Raw genomic sequence first — 22222 nt, 5'->3', positions numbered from 1 at the left:
CACTGTATACATAATAAATAAAGTCTTTAAAAACAAAAACAAAAAACAAAAAACTGACTTTAATCCCAGCACTCGGGAGGCAGAGGCAGAGGCAGAGGCAGAGGCAGAGGCAGAGGCAGAGGCAGAGGCAGAGGCAGAGGCAGAGGCAGAGGCAGAGGCAGAGGCAGAGGCAGAGGCAGAGGCAGGCGGGGCTGGAAAGATAATTCTGTGTTTTGGGGTTTGTTGCTGTTATTCGAGACAGTTTCATGGTACAGTCCTGGCTATCCTGGCACTTACTCTGTAGATCAGGCTGGCCTTGAACTCATAAAGATCTGCCTGCCTCTGCCTCCTGAGTGCTGAGACTAAAGGCTCATGCCACTATACCCAGCTAGATGGCTCAGTGGTTAAGAGCATGTACTTCACCTCCAGAGGACCTGAGTTCAAGTTCCAGCAACCATGTTTAAGCTCACAACTGCTTTAAACTCTAGCTCCAGGCCAGAGTCTCTATGAACACCTGCACTCATGTGTATACTTAATTAAAAACAAAATGAGGCCGGGCGTTGGTGCCAGCACTCAGGAGGCAGAGGCAGGAGGATCTCTATGAGTTCGAGGCCAGCCTGGTCTATAAAGTGAGTTCCAGGACAGCCTCCAAAGCTACAGAGAAACCCTGTCTCGAAAAACCAAAAACAAACAAACAAAAAACAAAATGAGAAGAGGTAGAAGCGGGTGGATTTCTGTGAGTTCAAGGCCAGCCTGGTCTACATAGAAGTCAAAGTCAGCCAGGACTACATAGAGACTCTGTCTCAAAATTAAAAAAATAAATAAGAGAGGATAAAAAGACTTTAATGTTTCAAAAGGATCATAAGATCCAGCAGGCTTCTCTAAGAATTTTAAATTCAGAATCAATGCAATGAGATACACATTTAAACATATGAAAATGTATTTTTATTATTTTCTTACATGAAATCATAACCAGTACACCATTTGCATTTTCTCAGCTGACAAATAAGATCCAAACTCTCCTTGATACTCTGCAAATCAAGAACAGTCACCTGTCTCTGGGAGGATTCAGTTTCTTACGACGTCTGTGATACCTTGAGAAGAAGAAAATATTAGAGGTGAGATTACTCCAATAAATTAGTACTCCAGGTAGACATCTTAATTGTCTGTGATTATTTTGCTATTTTTATTAGCTATTTGAAAAAATTTAATAAAACTTTACAACTATGCTATTATGCACTTCTCAGACATTTCTTAGCAATAAGCCACAATCCTATTAAAAAATTTTCTACCAACATTTTGAAAAATATCCTTTTAGATCTTGAGGACAATTTTATAATCTGGATTACTGATCTTGAATTAAAACTGAATGCTTATCATAAAGAAACCTTATATCAAAAACCAGGAAGTGGTGGCGCGCACCTTTAATCCCAGCACTCAGGAAGCAGAGGCAAGCCATATCTCTGTGAGTTTGAGAGCAGCCTGGTCTACAAGAGCTAGTTTCAGGACAGCCTCCAAAGCCACAGAGAAACCCTGTCTCAAAATCCCCCCAAAAATAAACTATATATCATAAACATAAACATGTTCTATAAAATGTATTTATAATGCAGTTATCTTCCTCTGGACAGAGGCCTCTTAGACTGGAAAATCATATTCCAGTGTACAGAAGAATTCAATTAATATTTACAGAAAAATGCAGAATGTGACCAAGAATGCAGGTTATGAAAATTAGGATGTCCAGGGCTACTTTAGTCACTCTGGCAATCACAAAGATGCAGAAAACTAATAACCAATCCAAGTGCAGACAAGGTGAAGTCAGCAGGATCAGACCTGCAAGCCTCAACTCCCTCCGGTACCCTCTGGAGAAGCAGTGTGGTGAGGCAAATCAACACTAGCTGTAGCCCTGATCTGCCTCAAGCTGAAATTCAGATCTAAAGTGTCTGGGACCAGAAGTACTTAGGATTTTTACATTTTTTGCATACACAACACAAACTATCTTATGTTTTATGTTTGATATGTCTAAACAAACAGTTCATTTGTATTTCCTATGCACATTATACACACAGCCTAATTTGTGTGTATAATGATTTGACTGAGACCTTAAAACAGATTTTGGTATAGAATTTTCCACTGGTGGAGTCAGGCCAGTGAAACGTTAATCTAGTTAATACTATCAGTAACAAATCAGGAGTCAGATTTTGGGGTGCAGTCACACTGGCTTCCTACCTCTCCCAGTCTCCATCCAAAAGCACTACATCCTCTCTCTGCCCACCTCATCACTTCCTGTCTCCTCTCTGCACAGACCTCCAGGACTCTATATGGTTAACTAGTGGCTAGTTCTGCCCTCTGACTCCAAGAAAGCTTTATTAGTCAGAACACAAACAAAATATCACCCAACAGGTCAGTGCTCAAAAACCTTCCAGAGCCAGGAGTGACGGCCCACTTTAATCCCAGCACTTGGGAGGCAGAGGCAGGTGGATCTCTGTCTGAGCTTGAGGTCAACATGGTCTGTAGAGCGAGTTCCAGGACAGCCAGGGCCACACAGAGAAACCCTCTCAAAAGTAAATAAATAAATAATTTTTAAAAACTAGAGACCTACATATATGGAAAAATGTATCATTTTAGATGTAACTATCCAGTTAGGTAAGGCAACAACTAGACTGAAATTGGCCTGTAGACTAAATGTTATCATATTTAAAATTCCAGCAAGTGCTTTTTTTTTGGGGGGGGGCAGAGTTTCTCTTTGTCATCCTGGCTGTCCTGGAACTCGCTCTGTAGACCAGGCTGGCCTTGAACTCACAATCAGCCTGCCTCTGCCTCCCAAGTTCTGGAACTAAATGCATGAGTCACCGATGTCCATCTCCAGCAGGCTTTTTTTGTTTTGTTTTGGCTTGGTTTGGTTTGGTTTGGTTTTCGAGACAGGGTTTCTATGGCTTTGGAGACTGTCCTGGAACTCACTCTGTAGACCAGGCTGGTCTTGAACTCACAGAGATCCACCTGCCTCTGACTCCCGAGTGCTGGGATTAAAGGCGTGCACCACCACCATCCGACCTCCAGCAGGCTTTGTAAGGAAAAAGTTTTTCAGAAACAAGCTGACTTGAACATTTAGACACATACAAGACTCAGGATTGCTGAGAAACCTTGAAGAGAACGAATTTAGAGGACTCCACACATCTCAAACCTCACTTATGGTCAAGTAGATATAAACCTCTACAGTGCAATGGAGTCAGGGTATGTCAACTGACCAGCTTGAGCAAGTGCCTAGGAGGAGACCACAGTAGAGTGAGTTGGCCCAGCTGCTTCTGACACAGACGTTCTCTCAGGAAAGACTGTATTCGAGATTCAGACAGCACAAAATTCAGGCAGATGTTAATAACTTTTACCTGCAGGGCTGGGGCATGAATGGACTACAGATCTTCTCGTTTTATACCTTACACACCTTTAAAGGCATCTTTGTATACCTCTAAAAACATTGTGAAAGACATATATAACTTGTTTTTAAATCATAGGGAGTCCCATTCTTTTGATTGCTAGACTTTAAAACTGAAATATTGACAAATCGTCCTATATACTTTTTTCTTAAGGAAAAATGATTCACTGATGTCTAGAAACTAATACTTTTTTTTCTTTTTTTGGGGGGGGGCATTCCAGACAGGGTTTCTCTGAAGCTTTGGAGCCTATCCTGGAACTCGCTCTATAGGCCAGGCTGGCCTCAAAACCCAGAGATCTGCCTGCCTCCGCCTTCTGAGTGCTGGGATTAAAGATGTGCACCACCACTGCCTAGCCAAAAAAGAATATTTTCAAATGGTATACATTAATCAAAAATACACGTTGGGTCTACAAGATAGACCAGTGAGTAAAGACACCTGTCGTACAAGCCTGCAACCCAAATCCATCCTTGGAACCTACACATATATACACCATGCACAAATACTACTAATAAGTGAAACTTATTATGTACATGCATATATGTAAACATAGAGACACTAAGCAAATATGTACTGTATGATCTGAAAGGACAATGACTCTAGGTTAGCTTTTTTTCTTCATGCATACAAACTAGTATCTGGGGTTTTCTGCTGGGCTCTTTATTGAGAGAGGTATTGGGACAATCAATTCCACCTAATTAAAGTCTGCTTACAATTCAAAGTGCCTCGGAATCCTGATGGGAAAAGATATACTAGGAGATTACATTAATTAGCAGTCAAAAGCTAATTACTAGCAGTAAGATTAAGTAAGTAAATAAGATTAAACACAGGTAAGATCCTAGAGAACATGCTCGTTTTTAAGGCTCTGAATAGTTAGTCTCCTTGCCTTCAGTCTTTCCCCTTCCAGTGAATACAGTCAGGGGATTTGTGAAAACATCAGTGACATGGCTATGAACACTGTTTACAAAGATTACAGGGATCTGGAGTGTGCAGGAAGGAAGCAAGTAGTCAAAGGAGGCTGGAAGTCAGGTCTCTGGGTAATGTGCAAAAATAAAAGACTAGGAAGAAGCTCAATCAGGAAAGTTATCTGCCTGGCAAGCATGAGGACCTGAGTTCAATTCCCAGAGCCCATGTAAAAAGAACCAACCACGATGGCACATGCTTGCAATTCCAGCAGAGGTGGAGAGAGGTCAGCCCCTGGGACTTGCCGACCAGCCTAGTCCAGCCGGGGAGTAAGGCCACTGAGAGACTGTCTCAAAACCAAGGTGGACAGCTTCTGATAATGACTTAGGACCTGAAGCTGTCCAATAACTGCAATCCACACCTGCATACCCCCCACATCAATAAGTAAGAGAGAAGACGCATGAACAAGCAGCAGGATGATGAGGTACACAGGCAGCAAAGGCACTTGCTGTGTGAGCCTGGTGCCCTGAGTTCAACCCTGGACCACGGCAGAAAGACTGACCGCTGTCCTCTGCCTCCACGTTACCAGTGTGGGGTGCACACATCCACACACAACACTAATAATAAAATTACAACGTTTTAAGTAAAATGGAAACAAGAGATGCAATAAAGCCAAGAATCACGGCAGCACATGTGAGATGCAGCGTGAGTGACGGTGCAAAGCGTGGGATGGCTTATTAATCTGCCTTCATCAATGCTAACTTCACCGCTGCAAAACGGGGAAACAGCAACATGCATAAGTAATGTGAGCACCAAGAGATAAAAACCGAAAAGGACATTAAAACATAAACAGGAGTAAGAATGGGAAGACGGGAAGTTGGGAGGAAGCTGAGGGGAAGATATGATTAGCACATGTATGTATGAAATTATCAAAGAATAGATATGAGTATTAAAATAGGTTATCATACCACAACTTGCTTATTCAAACACAATAAAAATTACTTATGCCACGTCTACCTTAAAACAAATGTGTAGACTGTGTTGGCCAAAACCTCTAAATTTTTTCTTGAAAAAGAGACACAGACACATCAGCGTTAGCCTGTCATCCCGGCACTCAGACACTGAAACAGTTAACAGAGCTCCAGGCTTCACAGACTCATCTAGGTGCTTACAACATGACCGCGCCTTCAGATTCAACATCCTCAACAATGGCTTCATCTTCCTCACCTTCCATTCACACGAATGGTTCCACTACCCATCACACCCTCCAATCACAAGTGCCTCCTAGCTCCCCCAATGGGAAATCAGAGCCACTTGAATTTCCTCCGTATTTTATCCGACATACTAGCCCTTCTTTTCTTGGAAGCTGTCACCATTTCCTATGTGTATGTATCTCTAAACCATCTTTCAAGGTTCACTGACACAATTAATTATTTCTATTCCACTATCTTCCCTCTCAACTCTAACAACCTGCAAATAAGGAAAGGGTTTCATCACCTAGCACTTGTGGAGCACTTTGGGGACTACACTCAGTAGCTCTGAGCGTACATCTTGCACAAGTGTCAGCTCAGAGGTGGTTACTGAGTTGTACAAGAGAATAAATACAGAGCTTGCTCAGACAAAGCAACATAAACAACAAACGCTTCATAGTTTGGTCTGGAAGAAGAAAGACTTGAGAGAAGACCCTGGGCTAGGAGGGTGGCTCAGCACTGAAACACGCTGCTTAGCATGTGTGGGGGGGGGGCCCTAGGTTTGACCCCCAGCATTGCAAGGAAAGAAATAAGGAGTTCACTGGGGGTGGGGGTGGGGGAAGAGAATGGGAGTGTAGCTCAGAGTACAAAGCTGCCTCTAATTCACAAGGCCCTGGGTTCAATCCACAACATTACAAAAACCAAAAATAAACAAAGCAAATATGCTTTTGTCAACAAAGGGGGGTAGCAAAATGGCTTAGTGGATGAAGGCACTTACCACCAAGCCTCAAGGCCTAAGTTTGATCTTTGGGACCCATGTGGAAGGTGATCACCAACTCCCCCAAGTTATCCTCTGACTGCAACATGCCTCCCCCACTCAAAATAAACAAAAATAAATAAATACAATAAAATTATATTTGAAAAGAAGAGGTAAGCCAAACTGTCGTGGCGCACGCCTTTAATCCCAGCACTTGGGAAGCAGATGTAGGTGGATCTCTGAATTTGAGGCTAGCCTGATCTACAGAATAAGGAGTTTCAGGACAGCCAGAGCTACATAGTGAAATCCTGTCTCCATTTAAAAAAAAAGGGGGGCAGACAGACAGGCATGCAGGCAGGCAAGCAGACAGAAAGAAGGACCTGGGACCTGGCTCATTCAAGTGCCTTCCATGTAAGTATGAGGACCTGGGTTCAAATCCTCATTGTCTATGTAAAAAGCCAGCCAGTACAGTGGACACTTGTCATCCTAGAACTGAGGCAGAGCCAAGAGCATCCAAGGGCGTGTGGGCCAGACAGTCTAGGTAATCAATGAGCTCTGTCTCAAGGTGGGAGGTAGAGAGATGACTCAGGGGTTAAGAGCACTAACTGGCTGTTCTAGAGAAACTGGGTTCAACTCCCAGCACCCCTATGGTAACCCACAACCATCTCTAACTCCAGTTGCAGGGGAGCCAATGCCTCTCTCTTCTCACCTCCTAGGGCATAGCACACATGAAATCAGGCAAAACACGCATGCACATAAAATAAAAATAAGTAAAAACCACGAGTGAGGATAGTAAGGGGACCAGTGATTGAGGAAGGCACCGGACACTCTCTCTCTCACACACACACACACACACACACACACACACACACACACACACACACACACACACACACACACACACACACACACACACACCACTACACATGCACACAAAAAAAGATTAACTCGAAACAACCACAGAAAAGGAAACCAGAGCCACAGTCAGACACAGGCTAAGAACAACACAGTGAGCACTGTAAACAGAAAGCAACTGATTTTCAAAGGAATTAGGGACATTATTTACTGACCATTCAGACCGTCTGTGCACAACTTTTTTTGTGTAATAATTCAAAGTTTGTTCAAAATGGATAAAGGGAGTCTGTGGAGATGGCTCAGAGGCTGAGAGCACCTGCAGCTCTTGCAGAGGGTGCAGGTTTGGTTCCCAGAGCCTACATGGTGGCTCCCATGGTAATCCTCTGGCCTCCAAGGGTAACACACACATGTAGGGCACTTGTACACAGACAAGTCACTCACACACATAATATAAATAAATAAATAAGCAAGCAAATAAATAAATACAATAAAATAAGGAAATGGATAAAGGGCTGAGAATAAGATCAATTATTATCAGGAAGCAGAATTTTAAAACATTAAGGATTACTCTTGCATTAAATCAAAGGAAAAATAAAGTGTTACTTTAACTTCAGTATATGTAGATGGAAGAGTACACCATAGCATACTTGGGGTCAGTTTTTCCACACTCAGCACCACTGCAGAAGTGGTCAACACAAAGAAAGCCACCTGCTTCCTCAGAGCGTGTGGTGGAGGTGACGAGGGAGACACTTACTGTCCACCTGCTTCCTCAGAGTGTGTGGAGGTGACGAGGGAGACACTTACTGTCCACCTGCTTCCTCAGAGTGTGTGGAGGTGACGAGGGAGACACTTACTGTCCACCTGCTTCCTCAGAGCATGTGGTGGAGGTGACGAGGGAGAGACACTTACTGTCCACCTGCTTCCTCAGAGCGTGTGGAGGTGAAGAGAGACACTTACTGTCCACCTGCTTCCTCAGAGCGTGTGGTGGAGGTGAAGAGGGAGAGACACTTACTGTCCACCTGCTTCCTCAGAGCGTGTGGTGGAGGTGAAGAGAGACACTTACTGTCCACCTGCTTCCTCAGAGTGTGTGGTGGAGGTGAAGAGGGAGACACTTACTGTCCATCTGCTTCCTCAGAGCGTGTGGTGGAGGTGAAGAGGGAGAGACACTTACTGTCCACCTGCTTCCTCAGAGCGTGTGGTGGAGGTGAAGAGAGACACTTACTGTCCACCTGCTTCCTCAGAGTGTGTGGTGGAGGTGAAGAGGGAGACACTTACTGTCCACCTGCTTCCTCAGAGTGTGTGGAGGTGAAGAGGGAGAGACACTTACTGTCCACCTGCTTCCTCAGAGCGTGTGGTAGAGGTGAAGAGAGACACTTACTGTCCACCTGCTTCCTCAGAGCGTGTGGTAGAGGTGAAGAGAGACACTTACTGTCCACCTGCTTCCTCAGAGCGTGTGGTGGAGGTGAAGAGAGACACTTACTGTCCACCTGCTTCCTCAGAGCGTGTGGTGGAGGTGAAGAGGGAGACACTTACTGTCCGTGCGGGTACCAACGGTGCTTTGTAGTGAAGAACACCTTGCTGAGCTGATCTATCATGGCTCCTCGCTCAAGCTGGTCACTTTTTATTCCTAATTTGATTTTCAGCACTTGTTCATGGGTTTCATTATTATGCAAAATATCTGGTTGAGGGATAGGCTATAAAATAAGCAATTAACAAACAAGTATAAAAACGTAAGCAAGATCTGACTGGCTTTATGACGAAACAACAAGCATATTCAGGAATTCATTGCACTTTCTGACAGTGGGTAAGTTACCAGAGCACTTTCAGTTAGTAGTTATATTATTCAAAGCTACAAATATTCTTCTACTCACATACACAAAAAAAGCATTGTGGGTTTCTTTTCCAATAACAAGAGTTTTTATTTGATTCTTAGTAATAAGGTACTTTTTTTTTGTTTTTGTTTTCTATTTCCCCAAAGTATATACTAGAATCCACATTACTTTTTAACTTGCAATCTGACACTTTACCTTATATATTATTCAGGAGAGAACAATGAAAAAGCTATAAAAGACCTCTCTGGTGGTTTGAATAAGAATGGCCCTCATATGGACATATATTTCAATGCTTGGTTCCCAGGTGGTGGACCGTTGAGAAAGGATTAGGAGGTGTGGTCTTGCCGGATGAGTGTGTCACCAGAGGTGAGGCTTTGAGGTTTCAGACGCCTATGCCAGGTCCAGCCTCCCCTCTGCTTGTAGATATAAGTTATTAGCTACTGCCCCAGCATCATGACTGCCTAAGTGGTGCCATGCTCCCTGCCTTGATCATGGACTAACCCTATGAAGCTGTAAACAAGCTTTCTTTTATAAGATGCCTTGGTCATGGAGTCTTTTCACAGCAATATAGCAGTAACTAAGACAACCTCTCATTGAAAAGTAACATTCCTAAACTGGACACAGTGGCACATGCGGGCAATCCCAGCACCCAGGAGGCAGAGGCAGGAGGACCTCTATGAATTTGCAGTCAGCTGGTGTTGACAGTGAGCTCCAGGCCAGGCAAGTAGAGTGGGAGGCTGTCTCAAAGCAAACAAAGCAACAAAAACAGTCCGGCCAGTAGGAAAGCACTTGCCTCTCAGAGGTAAGGCATAACCACTCCGTGGAGGAAGACAGTAGGAACAATGAAGGGACGAACAACAGTGCTTGGGTCTCTGGCCCTGCTGCTGAGTAGTGCTATAGCCACAGGCAAGCTAAACCCCATTTCCCTCGGCAGCACCATCTGTCTCTAAGGGCTGGGGCAGAGCAAGCGAGTGGTAATGTAGTGTGCCTTGCTCTTCCTCAACTCATGAAGACGTCAGTAAATGGCAGTTCCTGACATCTCCCTTAAGGCCCCACACAGGACACAAGTGCTGTAAAGTTAAAGCAGTCTTACAAGACCATCTCTTTTATACAAAGCAGAGTATCAGTCATTGTAAGTGACTGTCCCTTGAAAGTTCTAGCCAAGTACAGTGTCAGAGCTGTAAAAGCTGTCAGAATCAAAACGGAGCCACAACTGAAGTGCCGAGCATCAAGTAAAGTGCGTGCAAATAAAGCTGGGGGTGGTCTAAAGAAGTTCTCTCGAACACAGTATATCTGACAGCAGGAGCTAAGAGACTCACCCAGAACCACAGCTTGCACAAAGGCCACTGCAACTACACACCGAGCGTTCACTCGCCCAGCAACTGCCTGGAGAGCCTTGGGCTCCAGCCACCCTAGTTACTGTGGGGAGACCCTCTTCCGCTGGCCTTGGTCCAGCCTACTGAATCCTCCAGCCTCCGTTCCCTCAGTGCAGCACTCTGAAACACACTGCCATCTCCCTGTTACTTGGCTGACACAGCCTTAAATAAGAGTTTTCTCTTAAGCTTTGCTATGTGTTGCTAAAGGCCCAATGTCTAAAGCAAGGCATGTTGACACTCACCTGGCATCTCAACCCTAGGGAAGGTGAGACAGAAGGGTTGTCACTGAGAACAATGAACCACAGAATGAGTTCCAGGATAGCCTGGACAACATAAAGAGATCCAGCCTGGACTACAGTAAAACTCTGCCTCAAAAGACTTCCCACTTAAAAACATAAGTATTATAAAGAAGCTGTTTGGGGCCAGCATGCCTCAGTAGATGAATGTGCTTGCTGAGAAAGCCTGACAACATGAGTTTGCTCCGTGGTCCCCACATAAAGACAGATGGAGAGAACTGAGTTATCCTCTGGCCTCCACTCCCATACCATGTGTCTTAGTCACTGTTCTATTGCTGTGAAGACACCACGACCACGGCAACTCTTACAAAGGAAGCATTTAACGGCTTCCAGTTTACAGGCTTAGTCCATTATCATCGTGGTGGCAGCATGCCATCAGTAGCTGAAAAAGGAGCCAAGAGTTCTACATCTGGACCTGCAGAAAGCAGGAAGAAAGAGATACTGGGACTGGCTTTGCCTTTTGAAAACCCAAAGTCCCCGGTGACACACTTCCTCCAACAAGGCCTGATGACTTGAGTTCAATTCCTGGGTTACAGGTCTCCGCATGGTGGCTGGAGACAACCAACTCTCAAAAGTTATCCCTAACTTCCACACAAGTATCATGGCGTGTGCATGCACACACACACATGAATGGGATCTTATTTTTTGTTTTTGTTTTTTTGTTTTTTGTTTTTTTGGTTTTTCGAGACAGGGTTTCTCTGTGGCTTTGGAGGCTGTCCTGGAACTCACTTGGTAGTCCAGGCTGGTCTCGAACTCACAGAGATCCGCCTGCCTCTGCCTCCCGAGTGCTGGGATTAAAGGCATGTGCCACCAACGCCCGGCTGAATGGGATCTTAAAATTAAAAAGATGATCAGAAGCCGGGCGGTGGTGGCGCACGCCTTTAATCCCAGCACTCGGGAGGCAGAGGCAGGCGGATCTCTGTGAGTTCGAGGCCGGGCTGGACTGATAGCCTCCGAAACAATACAGAGAAACCCTGTCTCGTAAAAACCAAAAAAAAAAAAAAAAAAAAAAAAACCAAAAACAAATAAAAAGATGATCAGAGTCAACAGTACAGAAGCTATAAAGGAGCATTCTAACATACAAGCCTTTCACGATATACGTGAGTATCAGATTTAACATACTTTGCGTTTTTTATTTTGGGGGGAGGCTTGCCAATGTGTGTGGTACTGGGAATTCAACCCAAGGCCTCACAAATACTAGATGAGTACTCTACCAATCTCCTATATTTCCAAACCTTTAACATTTTTAAATTTTACACAAGGTCTCCTGTTTCAGGCCAAGGGGTGGGGGCTACAGGTCTCTGCCACCACATCTAGTTTTTATCCATTCTTTCTTTTTTTTTTAATTTATTTATTATATATACAATCTTCTGGCTACATGCCAGCAGAGGGCACCAGATCTCATTCAAGGTGATGTGACCCACCATGTGGTTGCTGGGAATTGAACTCAGGACCTCTGGAAGAGCAAGCAGTCAGTGCTGTTAACCGCTGAGCCATCTCTTCAGCCCTTTATCCAATTTCTTAGGCCAGAAAAATGACATGCTAATTGCCCTTAAGTAGTTCCCTTGTACACTAAGAAACTTTCAAAGGAAAGAAGATAAAAACTAAAGAAAAGAAGATAAAAACTAAGAGGAAAAAATCAAGACAGTAAACCCAAAGGACTAAAAGACCCAAAGCAAATAAAGGCTATCAGACAATTTCCTTACATACTTTGGTGTGTTCGTACGGGATGTCCACAGAAGGGTGGTAGCAGACTATTGTCCTGCCGTCGGACGTCAAAGCGAGCTCTACCTTGCTGGAAAGGAATGTTTTAGAGACACAGTTAAGACTGGATTCAAGGCAGCACTGAATACTTTTTTTAGGTTTGGGTTCTAGCTTTTTGACAAGGTCTCGCTCTAATCCATGTAGTCATGGATCTCACTATGTAGCCCATGCTGGTCTCAAACATGTGGCAACCCTCTTGCCTCTGCCTCCAACTTGATTGGCTAACAGACACATACCATCATATCTTGCAGAATGACTTTTGTTTTGAGATAGGATCTCATGGCCACTTTGTAGCCAAGGATGACCTTAAATTCTCGATCCTCCTGACTCTATCTCCAAGATTATGCCCAGCAGCCCAATGGTGGTGGCAGTGGCGCTGGCCTTTAATAATAATAATAATAATAATAATAATAATAATAATAATAATAAGAAGAAGAAGAAGAAGAAGAAGAAGAAGAAGAAGGTTAAACTGAAGACATACTATTCTAGACAAAGAAGAAAAAAACACTGAAAAAAGCTACTCAACTTTTTAACCTAACTGAAATGTTAACTGACAATTCTTACAACTAAATCTAAAGGTGTCAAATTAGAGTAGGCTCTGAGCAAGTTTATGTTTAAGATAAAAGAGATTCATGCACACTACAGAACTGAAAGTCTAAAAATTGGTCGGGCTGATGAAATGGCTCAGTGGGCAAAGGTGCTTGCTGCCAAGACTGCCAACTTGAGTTGCAGCCCAGGACCCACACAGTGAGAAGACTTGTCCTTTAACCTTGACGTGTATGCCATGACCCACACAGTGAAAAGACTTGTCCTTTAACCTTGACGTGTATGCCAGGACCCACACAGTGAGAAGACTTGTCCTTTAACCTTGACGTGTATGCCATGACCCACACGTACACAGACACACATACACATACACATGCACACATACAAACACACATAGTAAAAATATATTTATGTAAGGTGGCTAATTTTAGGTTGAGAGACTATGTTGAATATACTTGTATGCTACAACAACAAAGTATTTCAATTTAAGTGTAAAATTAATCACAAATGCTAAGGAAAACAAGCTGTATTTCTGGATTGGAAAACCCAATACCTAAGTGACAATTAAGACCATAAGAGAATATTTCATCAGCTTAACTACCATAAGAAAATACAGTAGTGACACTATAAATTGTATTTCATAGCAGTTTTACTATGGTTTTACCACTGAATTCTATACATAACCGCAATAATGTTTCTGATATTAACTAATCAATTTTTCAACTTTTGACACAAGGAGAGTCTCACTTTATACCTCTGGCTACCCTGGAACTCACAGAGCTTCACCCTCATCTTCCTCTCTGGTGCTGGATTAAATACGTGACCATTATGTCCAGTCCAAAAGAATTTTTCATACGTTTTTTAAAGATTTATTTATTTTACTTTATGTGTGTGAATGTCTTGCCTGCACAAATATATGTGCACCACGTGTGTTCCCATGTCCTCAGAGGTCAGAAGAGGTTATCAGATCCCCTGGAACTGGAGCTATAAATGAGTTATAATTCATCCTGTGGGTGCTGGGAACCGAACCCAGGTCTTCTGCAAGAGCAGCACTGTTAACAACTGATCCATCATCTTTCCACCACCATCACTCTGTTTTGAGCCACGGTCTCACTAGATAGTCCAGGCTGGCCTTGAATTCACTAGGTAGATAGTCCAGGCTGGCCTTGAATTCACTAGGTAGATAGTCCAGGCTGGCCTTGAACTCATGATCCTCTTGCTTTAGCTTTCCAAGTGCTGGGATGATTACCACAGCTGGCTTTAGGGAGTTCTGCATAATATATACACGAACATCACTCATTCTGTTCAGGTTCTAATTCATCACATGCTACTTAGAACTCATCAAATGTACAATTAAAACAAGTATCAAAAAAGAAAGTATGGGCCTTTCCGGCGGTGACGGCCTCCCTACGAGAACATGCCTCACGCATAGGGTCTCCTTCATCCCTCTCCAGAAGAGAAGAGGAAACACAAGAAGAGGCGCCGGGTGCAGACCTGGGTTCCTACTTGATGGATGTCAAGTGCCCAGGATGCCATAAAATCATCACGACAAACCGTGGGCTTGTGTGTTGGCCGCTCCACTGTCCTCTGTCAGCCTACAGGCGGAAAAGCAAGGCTGACAGAAGGATGCCCCTTCAGGAGGAAGCAGCACTGAGAAGCGCCTGAGTCAAGGTGAGTGGGAACCACCCCAATAAACACGCTTTGGATATATAGTGTCTGCCTTGTTTAACTGGTAGGAAGTTGGAAGAGTGGTCCTTTTGGGTCAAGAAGGCCTTGAAGATTAAAGTCCATTCAAAAATGAGATTTAAGGGCCAGAGAGATGATTCAGCCAGCAGAGCTATTTGATAAGCTTGTCTTAAGTCCCCAGAACCTCCATGGTGGAAGGAGAGAGCAGACCCCCTCAGGCTGTCTCTGACTTCCACACTTAAGAGTCAGGGCATGTCTCTTCCCCCTAACTCAAGCAGATAATTGTAAGAAATAAGTAAAATGATACTTAAGTATTAGTATTAAAAAAAAAAGAAAGTATGGGCTGAAGAGAAGGCTTGTTGCTATTGCAAAGGACACGGACTCTGATTCAGTTCCCAGTGCCCACATGGTCACTCACAAGTGAGTAGCTCCAGTTCCAGGAGTTAGGATGCCCTATTCTGACCTCCCCAGACACCACCAGGTGCACATACATACAAAGTACCCATGCACATTATAAACTTGAAAGAAAATATAAAAACCCTGGGCATGGTCACACATATTTAAGCACTGGGAAGAGGATCGGGAGTCCAAGGCCAGACTCAGATACATATAGTGAGTTTGAGTGGCTATTTTTTCTTTGTTTACTTTTTATTTCTAAAACTTGCAATAAAACACACATAACTTAAGAAAATAAATTGTATTTTCTGCACATCAACTCTGCTCAAAAAATAAATAAAAAAGAAATCACGCCGGGCGTTGGTGGCGCATGCCTTTAATCCCAGCACTTGGGAGGCAGAGGCAGGCGGATCTCTGTGAGTTCGAGACCAGCCTGGACTACCAAGTGAGTTCCAGGACAGCCTCCAAAACAATAGAGAAACCCTGTCTCGAAAAATCAAAAAAAAAAGAAAAAAAGAAAAAAAAAAGAAATCACATCATATGCTATTCTTAGTTCTTAGAATAATGATTAAGTTGGATAAATATCAAACAAACGGTGCAGAATTTAACAGTGTAATTTGGAATTATTCAGTGCTAAGCAAAAGACAAATTCCTAATCTAATAGGTATAAGCCCTAATATACAATTATAAAAACAGATTCGTTTTTATAGAAAGTTAAAGCCTGCTACAGAATGAAAACAACCAGTCTGTTATAGCAAATGTGAGCATTCATAGCAACACAGTAGTAATAGATTTTATCTAAAATGTGGAATGTGTATAATCCAGGTACACATTTAATCCATATAAATAAGACACACCCTTAAAAACAAAATTAAAGAAAGAATAGTCAGAAAGGCAAACATAAAACCATTTCAGATACAGCTACGACTGCTATTTTTATACACACCAGTTGTAGTCATCTGGAAGAGAAGAATATGTAGATTTACGACACACACTAGACAAAGGTCCACCTGCAAAAACCCACATAGAAAATAGTTTAGTTCACCTGAGCATCAAGGTAAATTTCAACATCAACAAATTTCTTTTGTTTTCTGTTACTGAAACAAGGTCTTTCACTATGTAGCCCTGAATGTCCTGGAACTCACTCTGTAGATCCGACTGCCTCTGCATCCTAAGTGCTGAGATTAAAGGTGTGCTCCACCACCAAGTGGCAAGCTATGCATTTTTTAATCTGAGTAAGTTTTTTAATGTTAAAAAAAAAGGATATTCCTTTAAATACAAAGGAAAAATTCAAAGGCAGTTCAGTATGGTTAAAAGTTAAGTTCTGGGGCTGGAGAGATGGCTCAGAGGTTAAGAGCACGGACTGCTCTTCCAGGGGTCCTGAGTTCCATTCCCAGCAACCACATGGTGGCTCACAACCATCTGTAATGAGATCTCTCTGTAATGAGATCTGGTGCCCTCTTCTGGCCTGCAAGCATACATGCAGATAGAACACTGTATACACAATAAATAAATAAATCTTTAAAAAAAAGTTAAGTTCTAGATTATCCCAGAAAACCGAGGGTCAGCTCTCTCAGCGGAGGATCTCTCCTGTACACGGGGCTAAGACCTCTCCTGACTTTCCCGTCGCCACACCACTACACTCTGCAGCGCAGAACATCCTTTACACTTTTTCAAATACACTAAGCCTTCCGTGTCAGTGTGTTTTGTCTATAAGATCCTTTGGTAGCCTCCCTGCACTCTTACCTCTATCATAGAGAACAGCCGTCTATTTTACATACCCCACAGGCAGCGTTCATACAATCTTACATCTCCCCGTCATCTGTTTGCGTCTCTGTATTGTTTTGGAGGCTGTCCTGGAACTCGCTCTGTAGGCTTCGAATTCACAGAGATCCACCTGCCTCTGCCTCCTGAGTGCTGGGATTAAAGGCATGTGCCACCAACACCTGGCTACCTAATGTCAACTTTATACAAGTTTTTTAATGTTCCTCACAAGGAGGGCTTTTTCTTGATGCTCTTTGTACTTTCTCTTTAAATTGTGGATTTTGCTTTCCACCAAAACATCTTTTTCACATAAAACATCAAAAATAGAGCAATTTAAGTTAGCTCACAATTAACGAATATTCTGATAATCCTACTTGACTCAAATCAGTTAATTAAATATTTCTAATCTCCTGGTGTGTACAACAGGGAGGGAGGATATCAAATGTGTACTAGGGCCATAGTATAAATGTAACCGCCAATCTAACAGTAAAAAGATCACTTCAGTAGGTAGGTAGTCCTATGTTAACTCCTGTGAAGACTGAGGGCTGTATTAAGTCTGAGTTCTCACCACCCTGGGCTGGGCTTCTCTTAGGGAGACAGGAGGCTATGTAGCAGGGATCTTTGTCTCAACTTGCCACCAAGATTAATGACCTGAGTTCCATCTCTTGAGACCCACATGATAGAAGGACAGAACCAACTCCACAGACAAACAAGTAATTTAAAAAATACATGTATGAGAAACAGACCAACTAAGAACAGAATTATCGAAGCTGGTCATGTGGCTTAGACATAATCCAGGTCAGTCAGAGCCACAGGGCCACACAGTGAGGCCCTGTGTCAAGACAACAGAACAGTAACTATCACCAGGTGGTGGTGGTGCACACCTTTAATCCCAGCACTTAGGAGGCAGAGGCAGGCATATCTCTGAGTTCGAAACCAGCCTGGTCTACAAGAGCTAGTTCCAGGACAGCCTCCAAAGCCACAGAGAAACCCTGTCTCAAAAAAAAAAAAGAAAACCCGAGTCTGGGTTCTCCACCCATGTGAGAGCCAGCGTCTATGTCATCAATGATGGGGAGAATGGGAAACTTAGAGTTGGACAGATCCTTGGTGCTTATGGCCATCCAGTCTAGCTGAAACCACAAACTCTGGGTCCACTGAGAAACTGTCTCAAAAGGTAAGGTGGAAAGGCAACAGAGGAAGACAGCCTAAGTTGACCTCCATCCCTGTACACACACCCAGGTGAGCACAGCCATGCACACATCTCACACACAGAAAGTAGCAGGAGAGGCTGAGGAGATGACTCAGCTGGTAAAATGCGTGCTCACAAGAGAGATGGATGGCCTGGGTTAAAACCCCAGCACCCACATAAAAAGCCAGGAGCAGTGGTGTGCACTTGTAACACCCACGCCAGACAGACCCACGCCTCCTCTAGCTGGCGATCTCCAGGTCCTAGGAAGACCATCTAACAAAAGGTTGACGGCACCTATGGAAAACACCCAAAGTTCTCTGGTCTTCACAGGTGTACTCACACCCACATTCACACCTACACACACACACACACACACACACACAGAGATAGAGAGAGAAAGAGAGAGAGAGAGAAGAGAAATACTGTGTATTTTCCCTCATGTGCATGCAGAATCTAGATATACGTGTGTGTGGATATATATACATGGGGATTATGGGGCGTTGTCTGGAGAGACAGGGTTTCAGTACGCAGGCGAGGCTGGCCTCTAACTTCCTGCCTCTGCCTCCAGAGCACTGGACTACAGGTGTGCATCGGCACGCCCGACCTATTCGCAGATGATGTGAAAGCGGAAGCGGGACTAGAGGAAGAGTTAAGGAGAAGGGGGCTAAGAGAGGATAATGAGGGGGAATGTTTTCTCTCATGTGGGATCTAGATTGACCTATGTGTACAAACACACCACACAAAAGCAGAGGGGGTGCTGTGGGATAACCCTCTTGTTCACTGCGAGGATCGGTTACTGGGAACTGGTGTATTAAGATGATGATTGGCTAGCAGCCAGGTAGGAAGCGCAGGTGGGGCACCCAGACTGAGGACGGTGGGAAGGAGAAGCCGGAGTCAAGAGTCTCCAGCCAGATCTGTCCATGTTGGTAACAGCTGCATGATAATTCACAGTTAAAATGTAGCAGAATTGCTGGGTTTTGGTGGTGCACGCCTTTAATACCAGCACTAGGGAGGCAGAGGCAGGCGAATCTCTGTGAGTTCGAGGCCAGCCTGGTCTACAAGAGCTAGTTCCAGGACAGGCTCCAAAGCCACAGAGAAACCCTGTCTCGAAAAACCAAAAAAGAAAAAAGAAAAAAAAGTAGCAGAATTTATTCATTCTCCTTTTGACTGACATTTAAATTTTGTTCCCTTTTAATTATCCCAATCAACAGGTATTTAGAATGAACAAGTGCTTTAAATATTCTGTACTTGAAAAAGCATAAAACTTTTTCAAACATTAAAAAAAGCATCACTTACTTTGGGTTGGAAATAAATGTTTCCAGATAGCCCTGCTTGATGACACCCATTTTACTGCTGTTGCCATGGTCCTCATCAGGTGACTTGGAAAAAAATACTGTGAGGAGAAATCTCTTCTAAAACCTGTTTCTAGGCACACAGATTTCCATTCCTGCTTTAGAGATAAAGAAAAATCATACAAAGGTAAATGTAAACACTACATTAGTACTAGTTGTTGCCCAAGTTGCTAAGTCCCCAGAGACTACCAGAAAGACAGACCCTCTAAACTGCTAAAGCAAGGTTTAATGATTGTTCATCCAACCATAACAGGGACCGCAATTAGCATGCTGACGCAGCAGCCTCCAGAGGGAGTGAAGTTCCCTGTCTACTGCTAGGTTTTAAAGACAAAAGTTACAGAATTACGTCAGTAGGTACTAGTTGGTTTCTGATTGGTTGACATTCGAGAAGAATTTCTCAAAGTCATATTTTGACATGAAATATCTATGCACCAATTATTTTCATTGGTCAGTGTTGAGAGGGAACATTCTGTGGTCTCTATGGCATTGTCTTGTTACTTGCAGGTAGCCTGCTGTACATAGATACCATTAGTTTTCAGAACTATATCCTGAGACTACAGAGGTGGTTTTGGTCCCCCCTGGAGTTTCTTTTGTGACCAAACAGTTCCCAGGAATCAAGCATCTAGGAGGCTGGGGAAGTGGGGGGGGGTTATCTGGAGTTTCTTTGTGTTCAGTTTTGGCCCTAGACTCTTGCAGGCCAGAGGATCTGGAATTTCCTGTGTCTTTTCTAAAGCAGGGGGCTGAGTGAGAGCCTGGTCCCTTTATTTAGTTTACCGCTTCCACTAGTCATTGGGAAACAAGGCTTTTCAGCTGTTCACACAATGTAACAACTGGACAAAGAGCAATGACATCAAAAAAGAAGAAACCAAACCCAACAGACTACATCTACTATCATTTCACTTAAATGCAGCCTTCTCAATCCTCAATGCAGTTTGTTTCAGTTGAGTGCTCAGTAAAAGTGTAATTACCTGGGAAGCCATTCACACATAATACACCGTGTACTCCTCAAACACTAGTGTGTCTGCACAAACTCCCAAGTACCTCACATTAAGACCGTATCACTTCAGTAATATTTTCCTGATGAAATGAGATATTCAACAAGGCCTATCTTTGGTCCATGAAAAATTTAAGAGGATCACATCAATGCCACCATCTTAACAGGTTTTAAACAAAGGACTCTCCGTCGCCATTTCATCCGTCACATTTAAAGATATGCCAAAGCATATTTATACTGAATCACGAATATTTAAAGGGCTTGCTTCCAAAGACTTTGGTGTTGCTCACTTACAAACTGGAAAATCTGAGCAAGTCATTAATTAAAAGACCTCTCAATTCTTCCGTGGTAAACTGAGGGAAACAACCACAATGTTCATGAGATGTTGTACATAAATCGTATATAATTACTGTACCCCTATTTTCAATTTGTCTCAATGGCTATCTATGCCCTCTCTAGCTCTGTGGGCTGATTCCTGACACTGTCGGAACTGTGCGACTTGCTAACCCAGAGTTCATTCAGCGTGCAACAGTGGCTCGCAATCCACGTTCCTGTACATTCTGTGTCTTTCAGACATCTCATTAGGCACAAAGTCTGAGAAGTCTAATGATTTACTATTTTAGTAGTCCACTGTTTAGTGTCATGCATGAGACACACACCCACGCCTTCCTATTATAAGTCCAAAATCAAAATATAAACATTTATGGGGGACACTAACTTTCCTCGGCTCAAACTACTGCTGCAGAAACTTTCGAAGGTTAGTCCCTTGGCACCGAATTCAGTCCAAGTCAAAAGTTTGATGAGGGGGGGGGGGGAGGGCACGGGAGGAAGGGAGGGAATGGGAGAGGGACCTGGAACTGACTTGTGAAGCAACCTTGATTCTTATCTAAATTTAAACTGGAAAATAAAATTAAAAAAAAAAAGTTTGATGAACAGATGCACAGGGCCAAGGACCGACAGAAAGACTTGGACCAGGAGGCGTCTCGGGAGTCGCAAGGTCAGCGTGGGGCAGCACACGGGTGGTGAGCTAAAGCAAAGGCGCAACCATACGCCGGCCCTTCCGCTGGACGGAGCCTAGGGACACCGGCAGCCTCGCTCTGCGAGCAACGACAGAAAAGCGCTCAACGCGCACAGATAAGCCTGAAGAGAGAGCAGCGGTTACAAACACAGGTACTCACCGCGAGCCCGCCATCTTGCTTGAATCCGGGTCTTACAGACGCTGTCCAGCGCGCGCTGCAGACCCGCAAGGTACTCTGGGATTCGTAGTTTCTGCGGAAAAAGTACCACCACCACCACCCCGGTAGCAGAAGGAAAGCGGGACGGGCGGGTTCCTACAATCAGCGTTTGTTATGGCAGGTTGTGTTACAAAGGTGCTCAGACAACAAAATCGTTACCCTCCGGTTTCTAGTAGCAGGCAGTGTTTAAAATAACAACAATTAACATCAGAGAAACACTAGACGAGTCATGAAGGATGAATTAAGTTTTCTCAGAGAAGACAAGACGTCAGAGAATTCAAATATGGGTGTTAAGAACTGAAGGCGACATTCCGGGTGTGGCTTTGTTGACTAGCTTGAAGGTTAGTCCAAGTACAGGAGAGGAAAGACTAATAGAGCAGGTTGGGAGTTGTCTGGGAATGGTGGGGATGGATTCCATTTGGGAGTTGTTGGTTTGGGGATTCTCTGTGTAGCTTTGGAGACTCTCCTGGCACTCGCTCTGTAGACCAGGCTGGCCCCAACTCACAGAGATCCACCTGCCTCTGCCTACCAAGTGCTGGGATTAAAGACGTGTGCACCACCGCCTGCCCAAACCTGTGGTTTTTCAATCTTACATGTTGTCTCTCTGACCTAGCAATTTGTCCTGCTCACCAACTGAAAATCTCAGTCCAGACACAAATAGGATTAGTGTTCTCAACTCC

General features: G+C 43.7%; 1 protein-coding gene and 1 pseudogene across 2 annotated transcripts; one reads left to right on the top strand and one right to left on the bottom strand.

Moving 5' to 3' along the window:
• Nucleotides 1–901: 901 nt before the first annotated feature.
• Nucleotides 902–21631, bottom strand: Mrpl42 (mitochondrial ribosomal protein L42). Of its 2 annotated transcripts, XM_040754998.1 has the most exons (6): nucleotides 21486–21621; nucleotides 19258–19408; nucleotides 15955–16018; nucleotides 12327–12411; nucleotides 8646–8806; nucleotides 902–1073 (listed from the first exon to the last, which is right to left on the bottom strand). In XM_040754998.1, exons 2-6 carry the CDS (start codon nucleotides 19331–19333, stop codon nucleotides 1028–1030), a joined length of 432 nt encoding a protein of 143 aa, XP_040610932.1. In that variant the 5' UTR covers nucleotides 19334–19408; nucleotides 21486–21621; the 3' UTR covers nucleotides 902–1027. The 2 variants fall into 2 exon arrangements, with proteins under 2 accessions (XP_040610932.1, XP_040610933.1); XM_040754999.1 differs by lacking the exon at nucleotides 8646–8806 and having other exon boundaries at nucleotides 21486–21631.
• LOC101834791 lies at nucleotides 14344–14580 on the top strand (annotated as a pseudogene).
• Nucleotides 21632–22222: the final 591 nt, after the last annotated feature.

The sequence above is a fragment of the Mesocricetus auratus genome, unplaced genomic scaffold (assembly GCF_017639785.1).
Source record: "Mesocricetus auratus isolate SY011 unplaced genomic scaffold, BCM_Maur_2.0 Super-Scaffold_100011, whole genome shotgun sequence".
NCBI lineage: Eukaryota > Metazoa > Chordata > Mammalia > Rodentia > Cricetidae > Mesocricetus > Mesocricetus auratus.
This window is presented reverse-complemented; position numbering and strand designations above follow the sequence as displayed.

Coding starts and splice junctions, on each gene's coding strand:
- Mrpl42 (XM_040754998.1), bottom strand. CDS start 19,333: ATGAGGACCATGGCAACAGCAGTAAAATGGGTGTCATCAAGCAGGGCT. Junction 8,807..12,326: donor TCCCGTACGAACACACCAAA/GTATGTAAGGAA, acceptor CTTATTTTATAG/CCTATCCCTCAACCAGATAT. Junction 1,074..8,645: donor CGTTGGTACCCGCACGGACA/GTAAGTGTCTCC, acceptor CTTCTTCTCAAG/GTATCACAGACGTCGTAAGA.